The 26,275-nt window shown below is 36.8% G+C and overlaps 2 protein-coding genes across 4 annotated transcripts; one reads left to right on the top strand and one right to left on the bottom strand.

The window, feature by feature from the left end:
• Nucleotides 1-1,248: 1,248 nt before the first annotated feature.
• LOC114251379 (uncharacterized) lies at nt 1,249-9,314 on the bottom strand. 3 transcript variants are annotated; one of them, XM_089730505.1, is made up of 7 exons: nt 9,173-9,314; nt 8,941-9,093; nt 8,565-8,853; nt 5,025-5,056; nt 4,006-4,163; nt 2,509-3,158; nt 1,249-2,093 (listed from the first exon to the last, which is right to left on the bottom strand). In XM_089730505.1, exons 1-7 carry the CDS (start codon nt 9,180-9,182, stop codon nt 2,066-2,068), a joined length of 1,320 nt encoding a protein of 439 aa, XP_089586631.1. In that variant the 5' UTR covers nt 9,183-9,314; the 3' UTR covers nt 1,249-2,065. The 3 variants fall into 3 exon arrangements, with proteins under 3 accessions (XP_089586631.1, XP_089586632.1, XP_089586633.1); XM_089730506.1 differs by having other exon boundaries at nt 1,249-2,090; XM_089730507.1 differs by lacking the exon at nt 5,025-5,056 and having other exon boundaries at nt 9,173-9,307.
• Nucleotides 9,315-12,177: 2,863 nt separating this feature from the next.
• On the top strand, nt 12,178-20,923 carry Poldip3 (polymerase delta interacting protein 3). The gene is made up of 8 exons (XM_028185623.2): nt 12,178-12,429; nt 12,503-12,698; nt 14,114-14,189; nt 17,864-17,983; nt 18,888-19,080; nt 19,213-19,387; nt 19,659-19,843; nt 19,949-20,923. Exons 1-8 carry the CDS (start codon nt 12,368-12,370, stop codon nt 20,037-20,039), a joined length of 1,098 nt encoding a protein of 365 aa, XP_028041424.2. The 5' UTR covers nt 12,178-12,367; the 3' UTR covers nt 20,040-20,923.
• Nucleotides 20,924-26,275: the final 5,352 nt, after the last annotated feature.

The following is a 26,275-nucleotide window of genomic DNA, read 5'->3' as shown; positions in this document are numbered from 1 at the left end:
GTTCTGTCTCATGCGAGGTTCGGACGCGGGTTGTTGAGCGACAGGAGGTTTTAGTCAGTTCGACTCCGACATGCCCCGCCCTTCATCCCCAGGGGAGGGCGGAAGACCGGCGATTTCCTCCTGACCAAAAAAAAAAAAAGGTAAAAGCAATGGTTTCAGGTGTTCACAACCGTCCCGCGTCGCAGGTGGACATCCTATCCCTAACTCTGTTTTTGATGAACTGCTGGCAACTTCATTGAGTGTAACGGGTTAAAGATAAGGGCGGCCATATATAACTCTGAAAAATTCGTTTTCGCCGAATACTGTCTATTAGGCCTCCTCAGGATGGCATGGTGTCTGATTGCAGAATTGATCGTGGTTGTCCCGTGTTGTCTTGGGCAGGGTTTATACATTCGGGCGAAAGTTCAAGGGAATCGTTTAGTGCGTGGCTTCGGTAGTCCCACATACCAAGCGCGCGTCTCAGCGTAGGGATTTCTTTCCACGAAACGAAAAAAACGCTGTTTTTTTTAGTGACACTGCTTCCGTCGCCATCCTCCGCTTAGACCTCAAACGCGTTAGCTTCACCTTGGGAAAATATCCTATCGATCGGCGATAAATGTTGTCGTCCCGATTTAGATTCAGAAATGGAACGCAACGGGCGCAGGCCCTGTCCGAGGGTAGTCAGACATTAAGTCATTAAATAGCCAGCTAGACCGGCGAACTGCCTGCATTTTCATTGTCACCGGTTCGCTCTTGCTCAACCTTTCAATTGACTAAAAACTTATCAATAAATTATGGCATGTAAAGAAAAGTATTAAATTAAAAGTATTATTAAAGTTTTCTTCCTATATTTCATTCATATAAACTTCGCCAATGTCAGGAAATAACTATGAATCTCAATGCAGTCTTCTTATCACCTAACGATGAGGCCTTCCGATTTAGATTTAACAATTCTGCATCGCTTTGTCCACATGTGAACACTTAATCTCAGAACTTTGTGATCAGAATATGACAAATTGGATTATCAACATCGCAGGCGTTGTCAAAACGCAATCGGAAATAATGAGTTACAAGAGATACCCAGTTATTTTAAGAAAAATGAGTATTATAAGAAAAATTGTATGATGTAATTTATTTCTGATAGGTATTCAACTAAGAAAATAAACGTAATGTTGATATTTTTTAATATTATTTTGTATGTTGTTATATTCATTGTCATTCTCCATATTCACATAAAGTGCCTTTCTGCCTTTAATAAAAAACTTGAGATAGTTACAAAATGTTTTTATTGAGAGGTTTTTCTATACCAAGGGTTGTAGTAAAATGCATAACTTAATCCTATTTACATTTCAGTTATTAGAAATACAACACGTTTATAATTCTATTAAAATAGAGACCGAGACAGGGTTGTTGATAAGTCCATGTACTATATAATAAGTTTATTTATTAAAAATCCTAGATATCTGACCAAAATAATATGTAACTGAAAAAACATTAACTCTCAACAGGAATACGAATAAAAGTACATTTCACTTACATATAAAATTACTGTTTTTCTGCAATTAATAAAAAAAAAACAAAAAACCTAAAAACTTTATAATATTTTTTACACCTATTAATAATCAATATTAAGACATCTCCATTCTAATTTTTTTATTTTAATTCTCTACACACGTGTACAATATTTTAATCAATCATAACGAGGCTATCGAAGCGAGACATGTTATTGACAACATTAGAAATAAATAGATGGTATTGATATCATCGGGCTCGATCTCTATAAATATATAGATTTTATATTTAGCACACTAAAAACTAAAAAAAAATCTATTGTACAATAGTTAATTTGAAAAATGGGTGAAAAGCATCAATTGTTAGTATTTCTAGTTATTAATGAAAGATTACATTTTTAATTCAAGTAAATTCTAATTCAGTAAGAAGCATACATGTCTGAAATGCATCTAAAGTGTTCAAGATATCTTATATACACTGTAATATGATGGAAAGTTTAGATTGAATGTTTTTACAAACTTAGATCTCAGTCAGAAGGAAGTATTAACATTATGATTAAATCTTAAAATTATATTTAGTAAGGTCGTTGTCTGTCTCTGCTGCTGAAACAATATATTTGAAATCATTTATCAATTTGTATAATATGTTTATTTTATGATGTCATTCACATTTTTTTGTTTCTAAGGCAATCTATCTATATATATCTCACTTGATAATTAGTGTGTGGACATAGTATGTCCAGTTGCCAAATTTTAATTATTAATGTCTTTATTTAAATTTCAGACTGTTGAATGTAGTGTCTAGTAAATAAGTTTTGTTTAGCACACAATGTACTATTTAGGTGGGTATTTCTCAATAAATTCTTATCTCTTCTATTTTGATAGTCTTAACAACTTCTTCCTATTTAAAACCTAAACCTTAATTTGAGCATATTTTTATTTAAAAATCATAAAAAACTAGGGGTTGGTGATTGGAAAACGCATAAAAATTAGATGATGATGATACTGTAAGACTTACCCGCCGTCTCCTCTCATAGCGCCCCCACCATTACCGCGGTCACCGTCCCTTCCTCCACCACCGCCACTGCTTCCATAACTGCGACGATCACCGTCTCTGCTACCGCCGCGTCCACCACCTCCTCGATCACTCCCGCGGCCACCCCAGCCACCTCCACCTCCTCCACCTCTCCCGCCACCGCCGCCACGGCCTCCACGGCTTGGAGGACCGCCGCCTCGCCCTCCGCCTGGAGCACCTCCACCGCCACCGCCGCCGGGTTTCTCTTCATTACATCTATTACAATTCTTCCTCCAAGAAAAGTTGGTGTTTCCACAATTGGGGTTTGGACATCTCCAGTCTCCATCACGGTTGTTAGAACCTTGAGATCCACCCCCTCTGCCTCCACCACCACCGCGACCTCCTCCCCCGCCGCCTCCACCTCGTCCTCCTCTGAAGCCACCACCGCCTCCTTTGCCACCTCCCCACGTATTTTGTCGTTGGGCAAGTGAAACTTTAATAGTTGCTCCATTAAAGTCTTTGCCGTCGAACCATTGAATTGCAGAAGAAGCTGCATTGGAATCTTCGTAAGTTACAGTCGCTTCTCCTTTAGGTTGGCCAGTAGATTTGTCTTTGTACATCCATACTTTCGGCCGTTGTGTTTTTTTATCAGTCTAAAATTAAAATTGATTTTACTTAATTAATTTTGGTCTAAAACTATAAAGTTGCTCTTAGGTTTCCTAGAGATATTAAGAGTAGCGAAAATTGAACAAATATTAATTAATTATTAGTTTCTGAGGCTAAATTTTAAGCTGCGTGTAGTCAATACATAGTCGAAGATATCATTTCATAGTTCAGATATTCGAAACAGTTTTTCTTAAGTTACAGCCACCAATTCAACGTTTAAGTACACGACCGAGCCGCGTCCTTACTCGGTCGTAACTCGGTCGTACTGGTACCATGATCTTCTCGGTGGGTCGCGATGTCGATCCGGCGAAGCACTGCTTTTGCTAGAGCTGGTTTAAGCAAAATTTCTTAGGTTCAATCCGTGAGCTCATCTACTGGTCCGCGCAAAGTTGGAATAGCGGCTTAGGCTACCAACGATTAGGCAGGGGGAAAAAATCGGCGTTTCTACGTCATTCACAGTAGCAGAATAATTATATTTTTTTCCATAACTCCCAAATTCCCATTTTGAGGAATTGAGCCAAGGCTAATTGTATTACTACTAAACAAGCCATAACATTTGGTTTGGAGGAAAAGAAAGCGGTAAGAGAGATAAGGAAGATGTGCTATGTATAACATATATTTAATGTATCATCTACTAATGGCAGGCTGCTAATACCAGTTCATTAAAATTGAAAAAACTCAGTACATATGAAATTCTAAATATTATTTCTCTTTTCAATATTGGGGCGTTTTGCGGCAAAATTATGTTATGCTTGATTTAGTATAGTTTACATACATCCAAAAAAGAAGGAAAATGAAACATTTTTCCAAATTTATATTTTACCATTCAATTACCTTGATTATACCAATAGCTCCAAAATGTTGGCACAGCTCCTCTTCAGTAGTAGATGGATTCATTCCCTGAACGAAGACAGTATCTTCTTGAGTTACCATATCACCACCACCACCACCACCGCCACCACGGTCGGCATATCCACCGCTTCCGCCGCCTCCTGAAGGAAAATTTTATTCAATTATGGGCGAATAAATAGCTTGTAAATAAACAATTCTAGTTGCTGTATAAATAAACAACATAATTTATTTAATTTTAAATAATGAAGTCTAAAAGTATCTAATTGAATAAGTTATTTAGCTTGTCATTCTAAAATGTACAATTCACCTCTTAAAATAGATGATATTTGGATTCGCGCTTGTAATATTACCTTTGGACACACTAGAATTAAGTGTCCTAAATACCTTCTTAACATAGACAAATATTAAAAAATATTATTTTTCTTTGTCGATGACAAAACCTTTGCATGACATTATACCATAACTTTAGGGCTGCCAAAACAATATGCATTATTACTGGTCAAATACACTTTAATCAAATAACCATACTACCTAATTATCATCAGTCACAATATTATAACTCTGTTGAAGATTATGCCTCTTACAATAAATAGTGGTGTCTCCTTAGAGATAAAATAAATGTTTTGTGTAGTTATCATTCATTTTATTACTTGCTAGCATATGTCACTACATATTCATATTTGAGGTTGTCATATACTGTAAGTTCCCTTATATAAGCACAATCCTCAATAAACTCTTGATATTATTGTGAAACACACATAGCACATTTTACCTAAAATATTATTTACCTTACAATCTATTTAGTAATTCGTAATACACATTTCCATGCTGACGTTTTTCACACCTGATCAACTTTTCTTTATTGAATCATATAATAAGATAAAACCTACTTATATTATAGAGCCAGTTAACCAGTAGAATACCATGTTTGGCAGCCCCTTAGATAAATACAAATTAATAATATGACAACAGCATCGCTCGCATAATGCGAGGTGCTTTACCTTTGTTAAAACCACCCCCCCTGCCTCCGCCACTAAAACAATAAGGACAGCATTTAGTACACAGGCAGGCAAGGGACACACTGTATGTCGCACGTAGATTGTTTCACACCTAGGTTCACTTATAAGTGACCTCAGTCCAAGAGTTGCGTCCTTTTCTTTACCATAATGTTTTAACCTTGATACCTTGAAAATCTTAGAACAATGCTTGAAGACAAAATTATTGCAGCAATTTCTTGAGACATGCAGACCAGTATTATGGATACAATATACAGATACATGTTCTAATTACTTCATTTTTAAACACTCAAATTATGAAATAAAACATTATTCACCAAGTTCATTGAGACAATATTTAAAAGATATATTTTTGCTCAGTTATTTTTCCAGTTTTCATTTCAGAAGTTGGACTGCTAAGAAGTATGACTGAATTGTAAGACGATATTCTGTTTGGTTTAGTATGTTTACTAGTAACAATCCCATATGTTACTTTACTGTTATATTTCTATAAAAGCATCTGAAATCTTGTAGTCATTGGATTGGGCATTCTCATTTAAATGCATAAACAGTAAAAATACTAGTTACTTGGATGTAAATTTGATTTTTATAAACTTGGTGTTTAATGTGTGCTTCTCAGAAACCATACTTATAACATCAATTTCTCAGTATATTTTTAATAAAAGGTGTATGTTATATGGTCTAACTTCTGAGTACATTAATTTTCCATCACAAGCACAAGAATTCTTATCAAAATAACTCCAATAATTTTTCGCCTATAAAAATAGGCACTTGAAATTTTTCCATTTTAGAAATAAATTTAATCATTCTTAATTTATGCAACATTAATACCTTAATTGGCAAACCAGCTAATTGGCAAACTTTTTGATTAATTACAGGAGAATACTCAAAAACTTCAGATGAAGACAGGTTGTAGTACTTTTGTTTGCTGACCCAATACCATAAAGCTGTGATTTAAAAAAACTACATTATGAATTTTATGAATAACATAGTGAAAATCTGCTAACACAGAGAATCAATAGCCTTTTAAACACATGGTAAGTGAAGGCAGGTGCCGGCTGTTACTAAGAAGGAAAGTATAGGCTTAAGTAATTTATCCTTTTTTTTCCTTCCCTACGCTGATAGCCTTGAGAGGCTATTTCAGCTTCTCCTTGACGTTTAGGTGAGCTCATGGGGCACAAACCAGAGTGCTGCTAATACTGGCCTTAGCAAGGGCAGTGCTTCGCAGAACCTACCACTGGATCGGAAACACAACCCACTGAGAAGATACAGCGAGAAACTCAGTGGGCTGTGTCTATGGGTTAATTTACTCGTCGAGCTCTTCGTCACAAGCGACGGATTGGGCGAGGACGGTGACCGGTGCTTGAGGTACCTAAAGGCACTGTTAATGGATCGAGAGGACTGTAATGAAAAATTTATAGTTGTTTTCTGTTCATATCACAGTAGTGGTGTTTCCTGACCAGTGGATAGGTAATTCTTTGTATCTTGATTGTAGTTTTTGCAATGTTAACACAACTTTTTTTCTGCACGGCTATCTAAGTGCTATGGTATTTCATTCTTCATACAAGTCGTCGTGGCCTAACGGATAAGACGTCCAGTGCATTCATGTTGAGCGATGCACCGGTATTCCTCAGACGGGTACCAATTTTTGTAATGAAATACGTACTCGACAAATGTTCACGATTGACTTCCACCATGAAGAAATAACATCAAACTAATAAAAACCAAACTCGCAAAATTATAATTTGTGTAATTACTGGTGGTAGGACCTCTTGTAAGACCACCACCCTGCCTATTTCTGCCGTGAAGCAGTAATGCGTTTCAGTTTGAAGAGTGGGGCAGCCGCTATAACAATACTTGAGACCTTAGAACTTATATCTCAAGGTGGGTGGCGCATTTACGTTGTGGATGTGTATGGGCTCCAGTAACCACTTAACACCAGATGGGCTGTGAGCTCGTTCACCCATCTAAGCAATAAAAAAACATGGTTTAAATAAGAAGCTTCTTCAGCAATTGGCAAAAATAACATATTTTTGATTAAACATTGCATCTTAATCAGTTCCATCAGAGCAAAATGGATGTGTTAATCTAAACTTAGTTTGTAGCCTCCTTAGCGGTCATGCAGGTGGAGCCTTTGGCTATGTTCAAATTGGTAATGAATGTTTGGTGACATTGTTAGTTGTTCAAAATACTGCATCATCTATGATAAATTTTAACATATTTCAGCCATAGGGAGCTAAGATTTCAAACATCCTGGGTGGTCAGGCTTGTCTTAGGCCCTTGAAAGATGATGACATATCCCAGATATTGCCCCCCCCCCCCCCCCCCATACAATATTAAGTTCGGATTGTCGATAATCCCATTCTCACGGATCGTTTGGAACTTCTGGGTCTGCAGAGGGACTTCGGTTCCCTCTGTATTTTGTACCGTATGTTCCATGGGAGTGCTCTGTGGAATTGTTCGAGATGACACCGGCATCTCGTTTTTAACATTGCACCGCCCGCCACCGGAGTAGAGTTCATCCATACTACCTGGAGCCACTGCGGTCATCCACAGTGCGTTTCCAGAGGTCTTTTTTGCCACGTATCATCCGGCTATGGAATGAGCTCCCCTCCATGGTGTTTCCCGAGCGCTATGACATGTCCTTCTTCTAACAAGGCTTGTGGAGAGTATTAAGCGGTAGGCAGCAGCTTGGCTCTGCCCCTGGCATTGCTGAAGTCCATGGGCGACGGTAACCACTCACCATCAGGTGGGCCATATGCTTATCTGCCTACAAGGGCAATAAAAAATAAATAAAGAAAACACTCAAATTATCCAACTTTTATGCAAAATCAAAGTTATCAGGTTACATTAACCAGCAGACTGGAACTGTTGTTTTATAAGTGAGGTTAATTGTTGGATAAGTTTCTCCTATGCTATGTATCTAAAAACACAACATATGTAGATGTTGTGAACCAACTTTGAGATGTCATCTTTGTTAATAATAATATCAAATACACAAATCCAGCATATTAATTAATTTCTGTTCATTGTTGATGCAAGTAATCAGTTGCAGTTCAGTCTTTTTTATTTATTTTATAAATCACACAGTGACAATTTCATACAGAAAGTATAGTGCAAAGTAGCAATGGCTTGGCAGTGCTCCTGCCAATATTGACATAGATGAACAACAGTGATCAATCCACCAGGTAGGTCTTTTTTGGCCAATGAAGGCAAAATAGACCAGTGGAGTTAGCTGATGTGCAAATTAAGGTATAGTTAGAAGGTCAATGGTTTACATTAAAAACATTTTTATCCACATATCCAAATCTTCTTAATTATTATTAGAGAGCATATAAAAAAAAAAAAAAACTGTCAGATTTGGATAGTAAGCTCTTCATCTATTTGGTTTTTTTTTTAAGTTTAATAATTTCCTTTTCAGCTCTAAAATTCCATTTCCCTGTCCGAGATTACAAAATTTTCAAATAAAGTATACACCATTTCGTTAATGATTATCTTAGAAAATAAGAAAGAAAAGAAACTCACCCATATCCACCGTCTCTATTTCCCCCATCTCTACTGAAGTTGTTTGAACGATCACCTCCACCATACCCGCCACGGTCTCCACCTCCAGAATAGCCGCTGCCGCCTCTGTCACCGCCATAGCCAGAACCACCACGATCACTGCCTCCATAATTGCTCCCGCCACGCTCTCCTCCACTCGAATTATACCCATCATTACTTCTTTCATAGCCACCGCCACTATCATAACCACTTCCATAGCTCTGACCATAGTTACTACTTTGTTGATTACTTCCTCCATAGGAATTACCACCTAAAATTTGTATTTTCGTATTAGTCGTACGCCTAAATCAAATACGTCCTTTACATGGAAATGTGAAATTTAGCATTATAACCTCACCTGAACTTTGTTGGTTCCATTCTTGATTTTGAGATTGCCCAGAGTATCCGCCTTGGTTATAGCCACCTTGCCCACCGCCATAACTATTGCTATCGGCTGATGCCGGTGGAGGCACCGAATACTGCGACGCGTATCCACCGCCACTATATTCACCTACGATGTAATTTAATAAATTAATTTTGATTATATTGCGGATCTTCAAAACTTAAGACAGTATTAATGTTATACGAACGATCACCCATATTCTTGCCGGATTAAGCACTAATTACTATGATTCTCGTGTATACTGTCGCAATAATTATTATCGCGAAATTATTAGAAAAGTAACGCCACGCACACCATCGACAAAAGGAAGTAGAAACCATAGACCTTAAATTGATCGGGGCTATTCATCGATATGTGCAAAGGGAAAGAATGAAAAATTTAGATTAAAGACAATTAAAGCTCAGTCAGTGAAAGTGCACAAATATAATGAAGTTTTTAGTGGTGGTAGGACCTCTTGTGAGTTCGCGCGAGTAGGTACCACCACCCCACCTATTTTTGCCGTGAAGCAGTAATGCGTTTCAGTTTGAAGAGTGGGGCAGCCGTTATAACAATACTTGAGACCTTAGAACATATCTCAAGGTGGGTGGCGCATTTACGTCGTAGATGTTTATGGACTCCAGTAACCATTTCACACCAGATGGGCTGTGAGCACGTCCACCCATCTAAGCAATAAAAAATAAAAAATAAACGGAATTGCTAACAGCGTCTGGTGATTTTACCAAAAATCCACGAAAGTCTAAATTCCTACCATTACTGGGACGTCGTTTTATTTCATTAAATTAATCTCGTTCTAATTGATTTATTTGAAAGTAAAATTATACTTGAATTATATTAAATAAATGGAATACCAAATAAATTGAAATAGAATAAGTCATATAAAAATTACAGATTTGATAATTTATATGAAATTCTATATGGGCAGCCACGACATTGCATGGAACAGATCGTAATAATAATAAAAAAAATCCTATTGACCATTTAGGAAGGTAGAAGTAAGGAGAACCACCTCAGTGTATTCATAAGTATCCGCTGAAAGGGAGCCAGTTAAGGTGATGCCATAAAAGCAAGTGGAAAGATTTTAAAAAGAACGCCGTAAGCTATTAGAGTAGGATATAAAATTAAAAAGGGAAGAAATACTTCCAAATAGTAATAAAAACAAACAGTTGAGATTTTAAATACTGCATAAGTCACGAAAAATATAAAATATTCTACTCAGCCCAGCACTCTTCACTCTGCTTAAAATATTCAGATCATTTCCATTTCCTACACTAGCGCTATTTCGGTGTAACTTCCAACAATAGCTTGTTATCTACAGGTAGACAGACACCTTTTTCAACTTATCCATTATACCTACCTACCTACAAGATTGTCCTCCTTACTCTATTTTCTATCCTCTTTAGAAGGCTTATTACATTTGGCTGAATTTAGTCGTCTGAATTCAGAAGCTTCTGATTACACTGTTCTAAATTCAGTTACTGAATCAATTATCAGTTTAAACGCGACGAAATAAGACGTGTCGTGTGCGTAAGAGGATGGCCCCAGTATTGTTAAACAACAAAATTTTTTTTGTTTGTCTTTTTTTGTTTTTGTGTTTTCTTTCAATTTCTCAAAAAAAAAAAAAAACAAGAATCAGAAGAAATATTTATTGCTGCGCGGAATGTTAGCAAATATGAATATTATGAGTAATTTAGAACCAGCAGACTTCAGAAATTATCTATAAATGGATTCGATCTCGTTTGACCTAATATTAAACCTTGTGACACCGTTTATTCAAAAGCAGGATACTATCCTACGATAGTCTATTATATAACTATTACATATTTCATTCTCCGATAGTATAATAGTACAAAGGCAAGATTGGTTGTAACATTAAGATTTCTAGCAACGGGAAATTCGTATCAAGATTTAAAATTTAGTTCATGACTATCCCAACCCCTGATGACAAAAACTATCCCTGAAACATGTCTGGCTATTTATAAATGTCTGGCACATTAAATAAAGGCGACCGAAATTAATACTTTTCATTCGGAAGCAAAAAAACAAACTAAAACGTCCTCACGCACGGAGAGCTATGGGCCGACTGTAGCCATTCAGTAAGTAAATGCGATTACACCTTCCTAAATGCGTTTCTAATTAGGCTTCTAAATGATTCAGTCAGTCAGAAACCATCCTTGCTACTGAATTCAGTAGACTAACTTACTTAATGCTATTACACTTGACTGAATTCAGTAGCGAATGAATTCAGTCGTCTGAATTCAGCTAAGTGTAATAACCTTATAATAGTAAATTATTAAAATACGGTATAATTCTATAACTTTATTAAGTGCATCCATTCCTTTTTTTTAAGGAATTGTATGACCTGGTTACTAAGATTTTTAAGTCATGTCTTATTTTAATTTATATTCTTAATGTTATGAAAAATTATACTATGGAGTGAAATGAAATGAAAATTAATAATTTGGGACATTAATCTACTGAGATGAAAGTAAATGAAATGAGATGATATGGGATGAAATATAATCTCAGTAAAATGGTGGTCATTTACTGAGATTTTTTCAGTGGACTTTTTGGAGGATCCCGAGAAGTTACTTCCAGCGGCTTTGTTCCATTTTCCCAGATTTGTGCACTTTCACAGATATTAAAAAGATAATAAACCACCGTTACTACACATTTAAACCTGAAGAAATACTAAATATACTAAATAAAACAAATCACACAAGTTCATTCATCGCGTTCCCGCCAAAAAGTCCTCCATTTCATTTATTATACACTACCATAGATTTATTTTTTGGTACAACTTTTCCTTATTAGGAAAGGCAAAGGGATCTAAGTCCATACAGCGTTGTCTAATCTATATAATTTCTGAAATAACTACCATAGATTATTTCAAACTAAAACTCCAATTAAGGAAGTGACAAGGAAACAGATGTGAAATAAGAGAAAACCTTTACTGAATATAAGGTTTTAATAAGCTAAAATTAACAGTAAAATTTGCTTTGATTACATTAGATACATTGACAAATAACGAATAAAACAGATTGACAATGACGTCAACTTATGACTGATAATTTCAACTAAGAAGTTTACATCAAGATGATTTGCGGCAAATCATTTAAAAAAAATGTATGTATGTATCATTTTCTCGTCACCTTAATATTCAATAATAATATAATAAAATGTTTATGTAGCACTAATTCAACAAATTTCAACTTTTTTCATTGAATTTTTTTTGCTATGGTATGCTTGCTGTGTTTTTTAATATGGCAGCTCAGATTTAAAGTCTATTTCCAAATAAGTTTGTACAACCCCAGAAAATAAACTGTACCGTACCTACCTATTTTCTTTAGAAGACTTCTCCATATCCCAAACTCGAACATTAATCATGTCGTCCTTGATCGAAATGAGCTTAGAGGAAATCATAAAGAAAAAGAAAATAAACATCAGGTGTGTAACTCCAGCCACAAAAAATGTTTTGTTTTGCTATTTTGCTATTTGTCAAAAATTAAATTTTCTATAGGTCTAAACGACAAAATAAACATGGAAAGCAAGGTGTTCAGCAAGGAGCTCTCAAATCTAAACCACAAGTTATGGATGCTAGAAATAAAATAATATCAAAGAAGAGAATTCAGATAACAGATGCTCGAGACAAATTGGCCGAACTTGCAAAGCAGAGGGATGCTAGATTGAAGCTAGAACATCTCAAAATGCAAAGAGTAAGCTAGTTATTTTCTAAAATAAATACTTATACCTATTCTTCATATCATATGTCTAAGTTAAAACTACATTTGCAAAATATAATAAACATTATAATTAGAAATTTAAATAGCATAATAATATGATATTTGAATATTGTAGTTGCCGTGGCCTAAAGACTATCTAAAACGCCAAGTGTATGTACTTGTATTATGTGATGTTAAGCTATGCTTGAGATTTCATAGGCAGGTACTAATTTTATTAAGAAGGTTCAGAAAGTAGCCCCTTCTTGAAGGAATAATAATCATGATAAAGTAATAGAAGTAAAACCCTCAAAATTAATTAGTTTGCAAAGTATCTGGTCGTAGAGAGTATTGTAAGTCTGGGCAGGTAGGTAACACAATCATGCATATTTCTATTGTGAAGAAGTCATGCTTTTTAGTCTGAAAGGTGGAACAGCCAGTTATATAATACATTACAATAAAAAGACAATTCTGAGGAAATAGACTTCCCTAAATTGTACCCAGTTTGCTTAGTGATTAAAGAGTTCTTATGAACACCAACTAAGATCCTTCAAGAAGTAATCTGATCTCTTTATGTAGCTGATTGCCTTGAGGAGAGACCTCATTATTCTAGGGCCTGAAGCCATTTTTTTTATTGCTTAGATGCCTGGTGTAAAGGCTGCTATATAATACAATTAAGACATCATAATCTCAAATGTCAAGATGGAGGCATTCATATTATAGTGTCTAAGGATTCTAGTAACCATTTCACATCAGATGAGCCAAGAGCTACTTCGTCTATCTATCCATTTAATAAATAAAAAGTGTGCCTATAGAGTAGTAGTACATTACAGCCAGGTGACTGAAAGAACAGACACTATGTTCTCCTTGCTTTTTCTAAGTTTTTTTGCCAGGGAATGGACGCTTTGATCCTCTCTTTATGCTGCCATGAAGCACTTGCACCTCCTGTCTAAAATAGTGATAGCCATTATTGTAACCCAACTGAGTTTTTCTTTGTATTTCAAGGTGGTTTCTGTAGGTGAACTGTGAGTTTGTTTGCTAAATAGAGTATATATATTATAAGAAAAAAAGGAGTTAAAGGTCACATACCTGAATCTCCTAATAAGAGAATGAATTAGATAGCCTAAAAGACCTAAATTATGCATAGAATCTGTTCCCAAGGATAAAGTAAAATTCCTAACAAGAAAATAATAAATCAATTATGTTCTTAAAATTAAATTAAGCCTTATATTCATTTTACAACAATTTACAACATTCTACAACAAGTCTTTGCTTAGCCTGGTAAAATAAAAATTGGTTTCTGTTTTTGTTCTTGTAGTACTTTATTATTGACCCATTTCAGTGCTATACACTGTTGTAAAAAATCACTCCTATATTATGGATAGTTATAATTTCTAAATGTTATTTTACAGAGAGGACAAATGACACCTGTAAATGTTTTTCCAAAGGCCACCAAATTTACTCGAACTGTTGTCAACAAAGATAGAGGTACATAGTAATCATATATTAAAATACAAAGGACAATGCCCAAAAGTGGGCCAACTTTATGTCAAAACTATTTGTACTTAAAAAACTATGGCTTATTTTTTCACTTTGCTTAGTTTATGTATCAACATTTCTTTCAACCTGGAATTGTTTTACAAAAAAATTAATTACTTATTTGATAACATCCCAAAACTGAGTGCCATAGTTTTTAAATTCGCCAATAGGCAAAGGGCTTAGCCCACAAAGCCTTATAGTAAACCTTTAAGCTGTCAAACGAAAGAGTTGTCTGTGACTTGAATAACAAATAAAAAAAATATAGCTAATGGTTATAATTCACAGACTTTTTAGTTTATTTTTGTTCAATTCAATATTTATATATTGTAATAATAATTATTACTTAAAACCATGAATTATTTAATATTTTTAGATATATTGATTCCATTAGTAAAAATCTCAATGGCCTACCATTACTCTATTCTTATTATAACTAGTCAGGTCATAAGTATTATCACACAGTAAAAACTTTTCTTTTAGAATGCTGGCCACAAAAAAGTTTATTGAATTCGAATTTCGAATTGTTCATGAAAATAAAAATGTATACTTTTAGAATTTTACTCATTTAATAAATATGGCGTGGACACTTAAAGAAGACCGTGTTGCAGTTATTGCGTTGCATCGTTGCGGTTACGCGCCAATTCAAATTTTTAACATACTGAAAAATTTGAATATAACCAAAAGATTCGTTTATCGTACCATCAAACGATACAATGAAGACTCTAGTGTAGATGAGAGGTCAAGAAGTGGTCGCCCTCGGTCTGTCAGGACTCCAGCAGTGATAAAAGCTGTGGAGGCGCGAATTCAAAGAAATCCCAAACGTAAGCAGAAACTGTTGGCCCTTCAGATGGGGTTAAGCAGAACCACTGTGAAAAGGGTGTTAAATGAAGACTTAGGGCTTCGGGCATATCGAAGAAAAACAGGACATCGTTTGAATGCTCGTCTAATGGACCTGAGACTGAAGAGATGCCGCGCTTTGTTGAAGCGGTACGCGGGAAAAAAATATCGGGAAATTCTTTTTTCGGATGAAAAAATTTTTACCGTAGAAGAGAGCTACAACAAACAAAATGATAAGGTGTACGCACACAGTAGTGAAGAAGCGAGCAACCGTATTCCGCGTGTCCAACCAGGTCATTTTCCATCCTCGCTCATGGTATGGTTGGGAGTTTCTTATTGGGGCTTAACAGAGGTACATTTTTGTGAGAAAGGTGTAAAAACGAATGCAGTTGTGTATCAAAATACAGTCCTGACGAACCTTGTGGAACCTGTTTCTCATACCATGTTCAATAACAGGCACTGGGTATTCCAACAAGATTCGGCGCCAGCTCATAGAGCGAAGAGCACACAAGACTGGCTGGCGGCGCGTGAAATCGACTTCATCCGGCACGAAGACTGGCCCTCCTCCAGTCCAGATTTGAATCCGTTAGATTACAAGATATGGCAACACTTGGAGGAAAAGGCGAGCTCAAAGCCTCATCCCAATTTGGAGTCACTCAAGACATCCTTGATTAAGGCAGCCGCCGATATTGACATGGACCTCGTTCGTGCTGCGATAGACGACTGGCCGCGCAGATTGAAAGCCTGTATTCAAAATCACGGAGGTCATTTTGAATAAACTTTAGTGTCATAAGAATCTATGTTTTGTTAAGTTCATTTTGGTATATGAATGGTTACATAATGAATAAACTTGTTTCAATTATTTTACATTAAACATGTGACAGAATTTATGACCTGACTAGGTATATGATCAGAGAGTTTTGGCAGCAACCCGAGTGAAGCGTCACTTGAAGTTTTATTTTAAAGTTATTTAATAGTTTATTGTGATGTATAATATATAAATTGGGTGTTGTTTTGTGTATTAAACGTCAATAATCGTTGTTTAGGATTATTGAGGCATTGGAATAAAACTGTGGCTAACATAGCAGTGACTGTTTTTTTTTCAAGATAAAAGATCTGCGGAAATTTTTTTTCAAGATAAAAGATCTGCGGAAATTCACGCTCACTCAATGTGCTATTCATCGAGTTGACGTCAAAACTCCCAAAACGCAATAAAAAGAGATACACCGGCTTTTTATTGACATAAAAACATATAACTATGACAGACTAGGCTGTATAGGCTACGCTCTTTGCCTGCTTATTGGCGAATTTAAAAACAACAACAACAATATCGTTGCCGGCTTCCGGATTTTCATTTCATTTTATTATTATTATGAGGATATAATAATAATAAAATGTACGTAAGGGCTTATTTCTAGCAACATTAACCACAATTAACTTATTTAATACTGTAAATAATGATGAGAGCGATTATTGATTTCGAAGAAAACAATTAACAACTTAATTTTAGCTGCAGAAAAAAACAGATTTCTTTTAAACCTGGGTGAAAATATAAAAATCGTTTTCTGAATATGAAACGATATTTCTTTGTTTATCAAATTAAGTTAAATCCATCATGAGCCGACAACTTTTTTTAGGGGCCCAAACGCGCTAAGAAAATGGGCATTGTCCTTTACTAACTTCATTTCGACTTCTCAATTTCTGTCAAATATCTTAACATATTAACTTGAATGGTCTGAGTAACTCTTCTTTATGTCTCATTGATGGTGGATAATATTTAACCATCTATCTGTGCAATGCATGGGATGGTCTGGCATGGAACAAAGGAGATCTTGGGCAAAGACTGCTGGGGTGAAGATTTATCTCTAATAGCCATCGTAGGATTTATGCATATAGTAGTGCACACGGGAAGGATTGAATATTCCAAGAATCAAAGTGATGTGTCTGTCTAAAAATCTATAAATATGGCAACATTAAATATTAAGTGCAGTCATAAAAATACAACTTCTGTATTTAAAAAACATTGTGGTGAAAGGCGAATGTGTGTATTTCATTATTTGAATCACTAAATTGCAAGGCTGACTTAGTTAGTAGACAGAAAAAGGGACATGAACCAAGCCAAAAATATTGTTTGTTCACTACAGTTTTCTCCAATTACTGATTATCTTCAAAAATTTTATGTCTCAAGGACAGGTAGCAATACAATAAATTTAATAAATGAATTAACTGATTGGAATAACTTGCTTAAAAAGTTTTTTGTTTAACTTTCAGATATTTTTTTATAGTTTTTATAGTGTATATTTTCTAGCCTGACCATAATATTAAAAAAATGTTCACGATCGGCTTCCACGGTGAAGGAATAACATCGTGTAATAAAAATCAAACCGGCAAAATTATAATTTGCGTAATTACTGGTGGTAGGACCTCATGTGAGTCTGCACGGGTAGGTACTACCACCCCGCCTATTTCTGCCGTGAACCACTAATGCGTTTAGGCTTGAAGGATGGGGCAGCCGTTGTAACTATACTGAGACCTTAGAACTTATATTATTATCTCAAGGTGGGTGGCGCATTTGCGTTGTAAATGTCTATGGGCTCCAGTAACTTCTTAATACCAGCTGGGCTGTGAGCTCGTCCACCTATCTATATAAGCAATAAATAAAAAAAGCTATTTATTTTACGAACCGATCGCTCGTTCAGGTTTGAATTAAAAATAACAACTATTAATATTCAACTGTTTTCCTACCGAAAAAAGATGAATGTTAATATCCGTATATTTTTTACTAGTGTTCACAGATACATCCAGGCAAGTTGTCTCACAGCCTCTGAACACACCTAATCTTAGACGTCAAATCAACAATAAACGTAGATTTGTAGGAAATAAAGCAGTTGGTACACAAAAAATACGTAAGTTTGATTTTTCACACACCATTTATTTGTAAATTGATTACATATTGTTGTTTACTAATAATATTGTTTATTACTAATAAAAATGTTAATAAAATTAATCTTAATTAATTACCAAATAGCTCTTTTTTGGGGATGTGCCTAACAATTAACTAAAAATCAAGATGTAATGGAGAGTAATGAGCATGGTATTACTAAATCATAACAATACAAACATTATGAATCATAATATATAATAAAACAATATAATCTTTAGTACCTATCTATACACTGAAGAAAAGTAACAAAAGTAGGTAGGGGATAACCAAAGAAGAATCAGCGATTTGTACTTTTTTCTGTGTCTATGTTTGCGCAACTACTGAACGGATTTTCACTAAGTTTACACGGGGTCACGGAGATTGGAGCAGAATATAATATACATATAGAAAATAGAGCAGAAAAGTTAATTTTTCAATAAAATCGAATGTTATGAAAAATAATAAAAATATACTTTTTCAGAATTTACTTTTATGCTGTTTAAAAGCTATATAACAAATGATATTATTAATACGAAAGTAACTGTCTGTTACGTTTTCACGCTTAAATCACCGAATCCATATTGATAAAAATCGGTATAGGAGCTTAAACACCAGGATATAATTTAGACCTTTCATCCCACTTCATCATCTGAGATTGCCCTTCTGGTCCAGCTAGCCTAATCACCATCTATCTGGACGCCTGTTAAGTAATAAAAACTAAATAATTTCAAATAAAAAATAAGTATGGGGATTTCCCTAATATCCAATTCTTTTTATTTGAGATAGTAATGTATTTTCAAATTAATCAATCAATCAATTTAAGAATACACGATATCACATGTATTCAGCTGAATTATTGGTTTATTACATATTGTGTACAATTTCAGATAAAAATCCACAACCCCAAAAAATTCTTAGAACAGTGGAAAATGATATAGAAATTATAGATGATGATGATGATGATCCAATGGGGGAAGAATATATTCCAACAAAATTGTTGAACCGCAAAGCTAGTCTACAACTTAAAATAATTACTCACAACAATGGTGCAAGAGATAAACCACCCAGTACCACTAATCGGTAATACTTTATTGTAAAATTAACTAAAATAATAAGTAGGGCAATCACACTTTAATTATTAAATATTTATTTTGAAGTAATGTACAGAGCATGAATACTTGAAATAAACCTAATAATCTAAAAAACCTTCAGAACTGCCATAAGCGAAAGGGAGTATAGCCCACCAAGACCACCTTCGATTCTCAAGAAACGTCCAATGGCTGCTCTCAAATCTAACAATAAAGCTTACAACTCTGACAAGACAGCTCCAGAATTTAGAATCATTGTTAGTAGTTTGAAAAGCACAGTAACAGCTGGAGATATAGAGGTAATTAATTTCTTATTAACTAATTAAATTATGTAATTTCTATTAATGTAAATGGATGGAAAGATGATCACATCTGATATTAATTGGTTAGCAGAAGTCATATACATTAATTACAACTTGAATGTCGCCCCTACGAAATATTGGGTCAAAGCCTAAACTTCAAACTCAAAAACATGTTGTTGCGACTTTTTAGCTATTTAAATCTGATTTAATAATGGATATATATTGCCGCAGTATAAAAATTTATGAACAAAAACAATTTTAATTTCAGGAATTATTTGGAGATGTAGGTGGCATGGTCGAATCGCGTTTGGTTCGTCCCGGTACTGCAGAAGTAATTTATAAAACTCAAGAAGATGCACAGAGGGCTGTAGATTTATATCACAATCGACAGCTAGACGGACAGCCTATGAATTGCTTACTTGTCGTGCCTAGAACACTGAATTCTTCTTCGAGGTATTACTGTTGAACGGAAGTCTTTTAATAAAAATCTAAAACGGCTGACTTGCACTTGGTATATACATATATAATAATGTTGACGTCAACTTTTATTATTTTCAGAAACAACAGTAAACCAGCATTATACAGCACTAACTCTAACGTAGAACCTGACTTATCAACGTTCCACAAAGTATTATTTAGTAATTTATAATTTACAAAAACGACACCAGTAATAATATATTTTATACAGTGTTATTGTAATTTGTAGAAGGTTTTACGCTTCTATCTAAAGAAAAGGAAAAGTAACAGATTACTCAATCAATACATCTCAATGAACAGATATTATGGCTAGATTTGGGTTTGTTGAAAAGGCAGTTTCCTATGTTTGATTATGTTTAATTGTATTCACACTAAAAAAGTAGTAATAACAGTAAATGACACTAAAAGATAGGTTTTTTTGAAAATAGCAAGCTTTTCAGCTTATACTGTTAAAAAACCCTTGCAATCAATAATTTAAGGCTGTACGGATTTATTCTTAGATTCTTGTAAATTTAGTGTTTGGATATAATTAAAGTGTTAAGTAAAATTCCTCAACTGATAGTGGTTTATTAGAAATGTGTGCCTATTAACAAACAAACAAAAAACGACAACAATGAAATAGATTTTTCAATTTGTATTTAAAAGTATTAATCAGCATTTAAGAAATTGAATACTGTAAAATGCATGTAAGTAAATGGCATTAGGATACACTATGTTGTTTTCATTTTGTAATGGATGTCATAACTGATTTGTAAATATACAAATTTTAGCTTAATCTATCCAGTTAAGCTGTTGAGTAAGCATACCTTAAGTTTTACCTTGTTCCATTAGTACTCGAGGGTGTGGGTGTTGTAGATATATAGAGTGGTATAACACACATGGTTTCAATCAATACAGTCATATAGGTATGATATCAATAAATCTCTGCCTCTAATAACCATTGGGCACGATGTTTTACTTGCAGGGAAAAGTCATATTTTGTTTAGTCTTATTATTATTACAAGGTACTTATTGTTCACTAAATGTTAATTTTTATTTCAATAAACCTTGAATAAATAAGTGTTTGAACTAATAGTATAACAAAAACTTCAGAGGTGTCAAGGGACACCCGGATGGAACGAAGTTCCTTTCGATTAATTAGTGAAGGAATTGTAATTTTTTTTTTAAGTTATAATAATAAATTACGGCATTATGAAGAAGAAAAAAACAATACTATGAACTAAATTACTATTGTTGAAACGCTATCTCGAGAAACTGTACTCATTACGCGGACCAATCGGATACGAGCAATGTCACGCGATAAGCGCCTACACGTTGATTGGTCAGAATGACGGATCTAAAAAGGGTCGTGACAACTTTTCGTAAAAAAAAATTCCGTCTAGCCCCCTTTCACAACGCGCGATAAGGAGCTTCGTTCCAATACCACTGAATACATTTCCAACCATTCCGACAGGAGCCCTCTTCTTCGATATAGCGAAGGCGTTCGACAAAGTCTGGCACAACGGTTTGATATACTTACAAACTGTATAACATGGGAGTGCCAGACAGACTCGTGCTCATCATACGAGACTACTTGTCGAACCGTTCGTTCCGATATCGAGTCGAGGGAACGCGTTCCCGGCCCCGTCACGTCACAGCCGGAGTCCCGCAAGGCTCCGTCCTCTCCCCGTTACTATTCAGTTTGTATATCAATGATATACCCCGGTCTCCGGAGACCCATCTGGCGCTCTTCGCCGATGACACCGCCATCTACTACTCGTGTAGGAAGAAGGCGTTGCTTCATCGGCGACTTCAGACCGCAGCCACCACCATGGGACAGTGGTTCCGGAAGTGGCGCATCGACATCAACCCCACGAAAAGCACAGCGGTGCTCTTCAAAAGGGGTCGCCCTCCGAACACCACGCTGAGCATCCCCCTCCCGACTAGGCGCGTCAACACCTCCGCCCCCGCCATTCGCCCAATCACGATGTTCGACCAGCCCATACCGTGGGCCCCGAAGGTCAAATATTTAGGCGTCACCCTCGACAGTAGGATGACATTCCGCCCTCACATCAAGACGGTACGCGACCGTGCCGCCTTCATTCTAGGACGTCTCTACCCGATGATATGTAGGCGAAGTAAAATGTCCCTTAGAAATAAGGTGACACTCTACAAAACTTGCATACGCCCCGTCATGACCTATGCAAGTGTAGTGTTCGCTCACGCGGCCCGCATACACTTAAAATCATTCCAAATCATTCAATCCCGTTTTTGCAGGATAGCCGTCGGAGCCCCGTGGTTCGTCAGGAACGTCGACCTCCATGACGACCTGGACTTAGAGTCCACCAGTAAGTATATGCAGTCGGCGTCGATGCGCCACTTCGATAAAGCGTCACGACACGAGAACCCTCTCATCGTGGCCGCCGGTAACTACATTCCCGATCCTGCGGACAGAATGGAAAGCAGTCGACGTCGCCCAAAACACGTCATCTCGGATCCTCCCGATCCACTAACGGTGCTTCTAGGTACTTCAAGCACCGGTCACCGTTCTCGTCGAACCCGTCGCTTGCGACGAAGGGCTCGACGAGTAAAATAACTCTCAGACACAGCCCACTGAGTTTCTCGCCGGATCTTCTCAGTGGGTCGCGTTTCCGATCCGGTGGTAGATTCTGCGAAGCACGGCTCTTGCTAGGGCTCGTGTTAGCAACGTCATCAGGTTTGAGCCCCGTGAGCTCACCTACAAAAGTTAGGGTTACGCTGATATAGCCTCTCAAGGCTCTCAGCTTAGGTAGGAAAAAAAAAAAAAAAAAACATTTCCAATATAATATGAAATATTTTGCATATTTTTACTTCAAACCCGTTACGGACCCTTAAAAGCCGCGCCAATAAAGAAACGAATTTAAAATGGCGGCGGCGATCATGCGCTCTCACTCTAAACTATTGCTGTCTTTAGTCGCACATGGCCCGTACTACATGCAAAAAAATATCAGTTCTGACTTTGTTGTTAACTTCGAGTTTTTCCACTTCCGAGTTGTGCGACATAGATGACTGGCAGCAAAAGTGTCTACGTAAATTGCATCCCAAATGAGACACCTCCCCTCTGCCAGCGCATAAAGTAAAGTAAAGTACATTCTCATTTGGTTTTTTATATTTTTTTACAATAAACAACTTTTTCTTTCTATCTTTCTTTTTATTTGTTGACCCTACCATCTGTCAGTGCAGGTACTTAAACGCCATTTTCGTTTCGTTTCTATAATGGCGCGGCACAAGTGTATATTCTATGCTCTTGCCCTTACTGCCCCTTACTGTAAAGAAAACTCAAATTATGGCCGACATGACTTCGTCCAAATAAATAGTTCAATAAATAATAAATATTGCACGGTTGAAGAATTCATTCCATTCAACTCATTCCAAAGCCGGATGGTACGTAGCAAAAAATCTGAAAATGCACTGTGGACGAATTCTCTACTCTGGTGTTGGGCGGTGCGATGGTAAAAACGAGATGATGGTATCATCTCAAACAATTCCTCAGAGCACTCCCCATGTCGAACATACGGTACAAAATACAGAGGGAACCGAAGTCCCTCCGCAGACCCAGAGATTCCAAACGATCCGTGAGAATGGGATTATGGGGATTATCAACAATCCGAACGGCCCTCTTCTATATGGAGTCAAATGGAAGTAGTTGCTATTTGGGAGCCCCGGCCCAGAGGTGGCAACAGTACTGCAGGCTAGACCTGTACTTTATGAAGCAAAAGTCTTTGTCCAGGTGTGAAGTACCGCTTCGCTCTGTTGAGGACTTCCAGCATTTTTGATGCCAACTTGGCTTTGTCCTGCAAATGACTCCGAAATTGGACGTCGCTCGAAATATCGACCCCAAGTATCCCAATACTCTTGGAACATTGTAGGGATACTCGTTGGAATTGTGGCACCATAACAAAGGGGTCCTTCTTCGCAGAGAACGCGCAAACTTGTGTCTTCGACGGGTTGAATTGGATTAAATTCAATTTACCCCACTCGGAGACTCGCCCCAGAGAGCTCTCCACTTCAGACAAAAGTGTTCATCACCTCCCCTGCACCACGCTCCGAGAAAGACTGATGGCCGATATATCGCGCATCCCCCTTGCTGTCATCCGCATAGCAATGCATGCCATCAATAGACAGCAAGTCATTGATATACAGGATGAAAAGCGTGGGGGAGAGCACCGAGCCTTGTGGAACGCCAGCGTTAATAGTAATGGTATCGGAGCAACAATCGTCTAGAACGACTGTGACGCTCCGCCCGTTCAAAAAGCTAGCGATCCACTTGCAGAGTCGCTATGGGATTTCGTAAGATGGTAGCTTCGACAGAAGTGCACTATACCAGACCCTGTCGAAGGCCTTCGCGATATGAAGATTTACAGCGATAGCCTCGTCCTTGCTCTCCAAGGCTTCAGCCCACCTGAGTAAGGTATACAGGAAGATCGCCAGCTGAGCGACCGTGACGGCAACAGTAATGTCGGTCACCGATCAGCTGGCGATCCTCAAAATACTTTAGGAGTTGCGTATTTGTTATTCGCTCCATCACCTTGGAAAGCAAAGTTATCACGATAGGCCTATAGCTCGATGAGTCCGATCATAGGATAGGGGTGACATGGGTAGTCTTCTATGAAGACGGAACCCTGTTAACACCTTAAGAGAAGTGATACAAACGCGTTAGGGCAGGTGTCAGCTCAGAGGCGCACGTTTTCAGAACCTCTGCGGGGATGCAATCTGGCCCACTCGACTTATGAACATCCAGGAGCCGGAGCTCCCGCCTGACTGCACACTGTGTGATGCAGATCTTCGGTAGAGAGCTACCACACTCAGGGATGTTCGGTGGCGTGACTCCCCCGTCATCCATACTCAAGTTCGAGGCGAAGAGTTTGACCAAAAGGTCAGCCTTCTCTTTCGCGCTGTTGGCCAGATTATCATCAGACTTGCACAGTAGGTTTGCTCTTTGTCTGGGAGTATAATCTATATACATCTATATTAATATTATAAAGCTGAAGAGTTTGTTTGTTTGTTTGATTGAACGCGCTAATCTCAGGTCCGATTTGAAAAATGCTTTCAGTGTCAGATAGCTCATTTATTGAGGAAAGCTATAGGGTATATAACATCACGCTAAGACCAATAAAAGCGGAGCACCAATAAATAATGTTTCAAAATCGGCGTTTTTTTCCATTTTGAGAGCATCCGCTTAAACAGATGGACGAACTCGTGGCCCACTTCCTTCACCATGGAAGTCAATCGTGAACATTTGTTAAATTACGTATTTCATTAGGAAAATTGGTACTTGGTTGCGGGATTCGAACACTGATACATGGGTAGATACGAATGCAGCGAAGACGACTTCTTCCAAAAAGTCCACTAAAGTCTGTGTAAATAACCATCGTTTTACGGAGACTATTAAGTCTCATCTCATCTGGTTTCATTTGATTTAATCCTAATTTATCATAAACTCGAATAAATCAACTTCACCTCATTTCATCCATAATATCATTTTTCACTCCATACTATTTTTCATTTAAATAGTTTTTTTTTTTTATTGCTTAAGTGGGTGGACGAGCTCACAGCCCACCTGGTGTCAAGTGGTTACTGGAGCCCTTAAACATCTATAATGTAAATGCGCCACCCACCTTGAGATATAAGTTCTAAGGTCTCAGTATAGTTACAACGGCTACCCCACCCTTCAAACCGAAACGCATTACTGCTACACGGCAGAAATAGGCGGGGTGGTGTTACCTACCCGTGCGGACTCACATGAGGTCCTACCACGAGTGTATGAAATATTAGGCTATATAGAGTGATACCTCCGTCTTTTTTGTTGGAAAATGGAACTACTAAGTATTGTCTATGACTACTACCACAACAAATGCTATGTCCCCCTTATTAAAGGCTTATTACACTTGGCTGAATGTAGTCGACTGACTTCAGTCGCTACTGATTTCAGTGAAGTGTAATAGCATTAAGTAAGTTAGTCTACTGAATTTAATAGCAAGGATGGTTTCTGACTGACTAAATCACTTAGAAACCTAGTTAGAAACGCATTTAGGAAGGTGTAATCGCATTTAGTTACTTAATGATTTCAGTCGTCCCATAGCTCTCCGTGCGTAAAGACGTTTTAATTTGTTTTTTACTTCCGAATAAGAAGTATTAATTTCGGTCACTTTTATTTAATATGCCAAACATTTAAAAATAGCTCGACATGTTTCGGGGATAATTTTTGTCAGCAGGAGTTGGGATATTAAAGAACTAAATTTTAAATCTTGATACGAATTTCCTGTTGCAAGAAATCTTAATGTTTCAAACAATATTTCTTTTGGACTTATACTATCGTAGGATTAGATATGTAATAGGTATATAATATATATATATAATAGACTATCGTAGGATAGTATCCTGCTTTTG

This window comes from Bombyx mandarina, chromosome 10 (assembly GCF_030267445.1).
Source record: "Bombyx mandarina strain Sakado chromosome 10, ASM3026744v2".
Classification (NCBI taxonomy): domain Eukaryota; kingdom Metazoa; phylum Arthropoda; class Insecta; order Lepidoptera; family Bombycidae; genus Bombyx; species Bombyx mandarina.
Note: the sequence above shows the minus strand (reverse complement) of the source record. Positions and strands in the feature narration are given on the sequence as shown.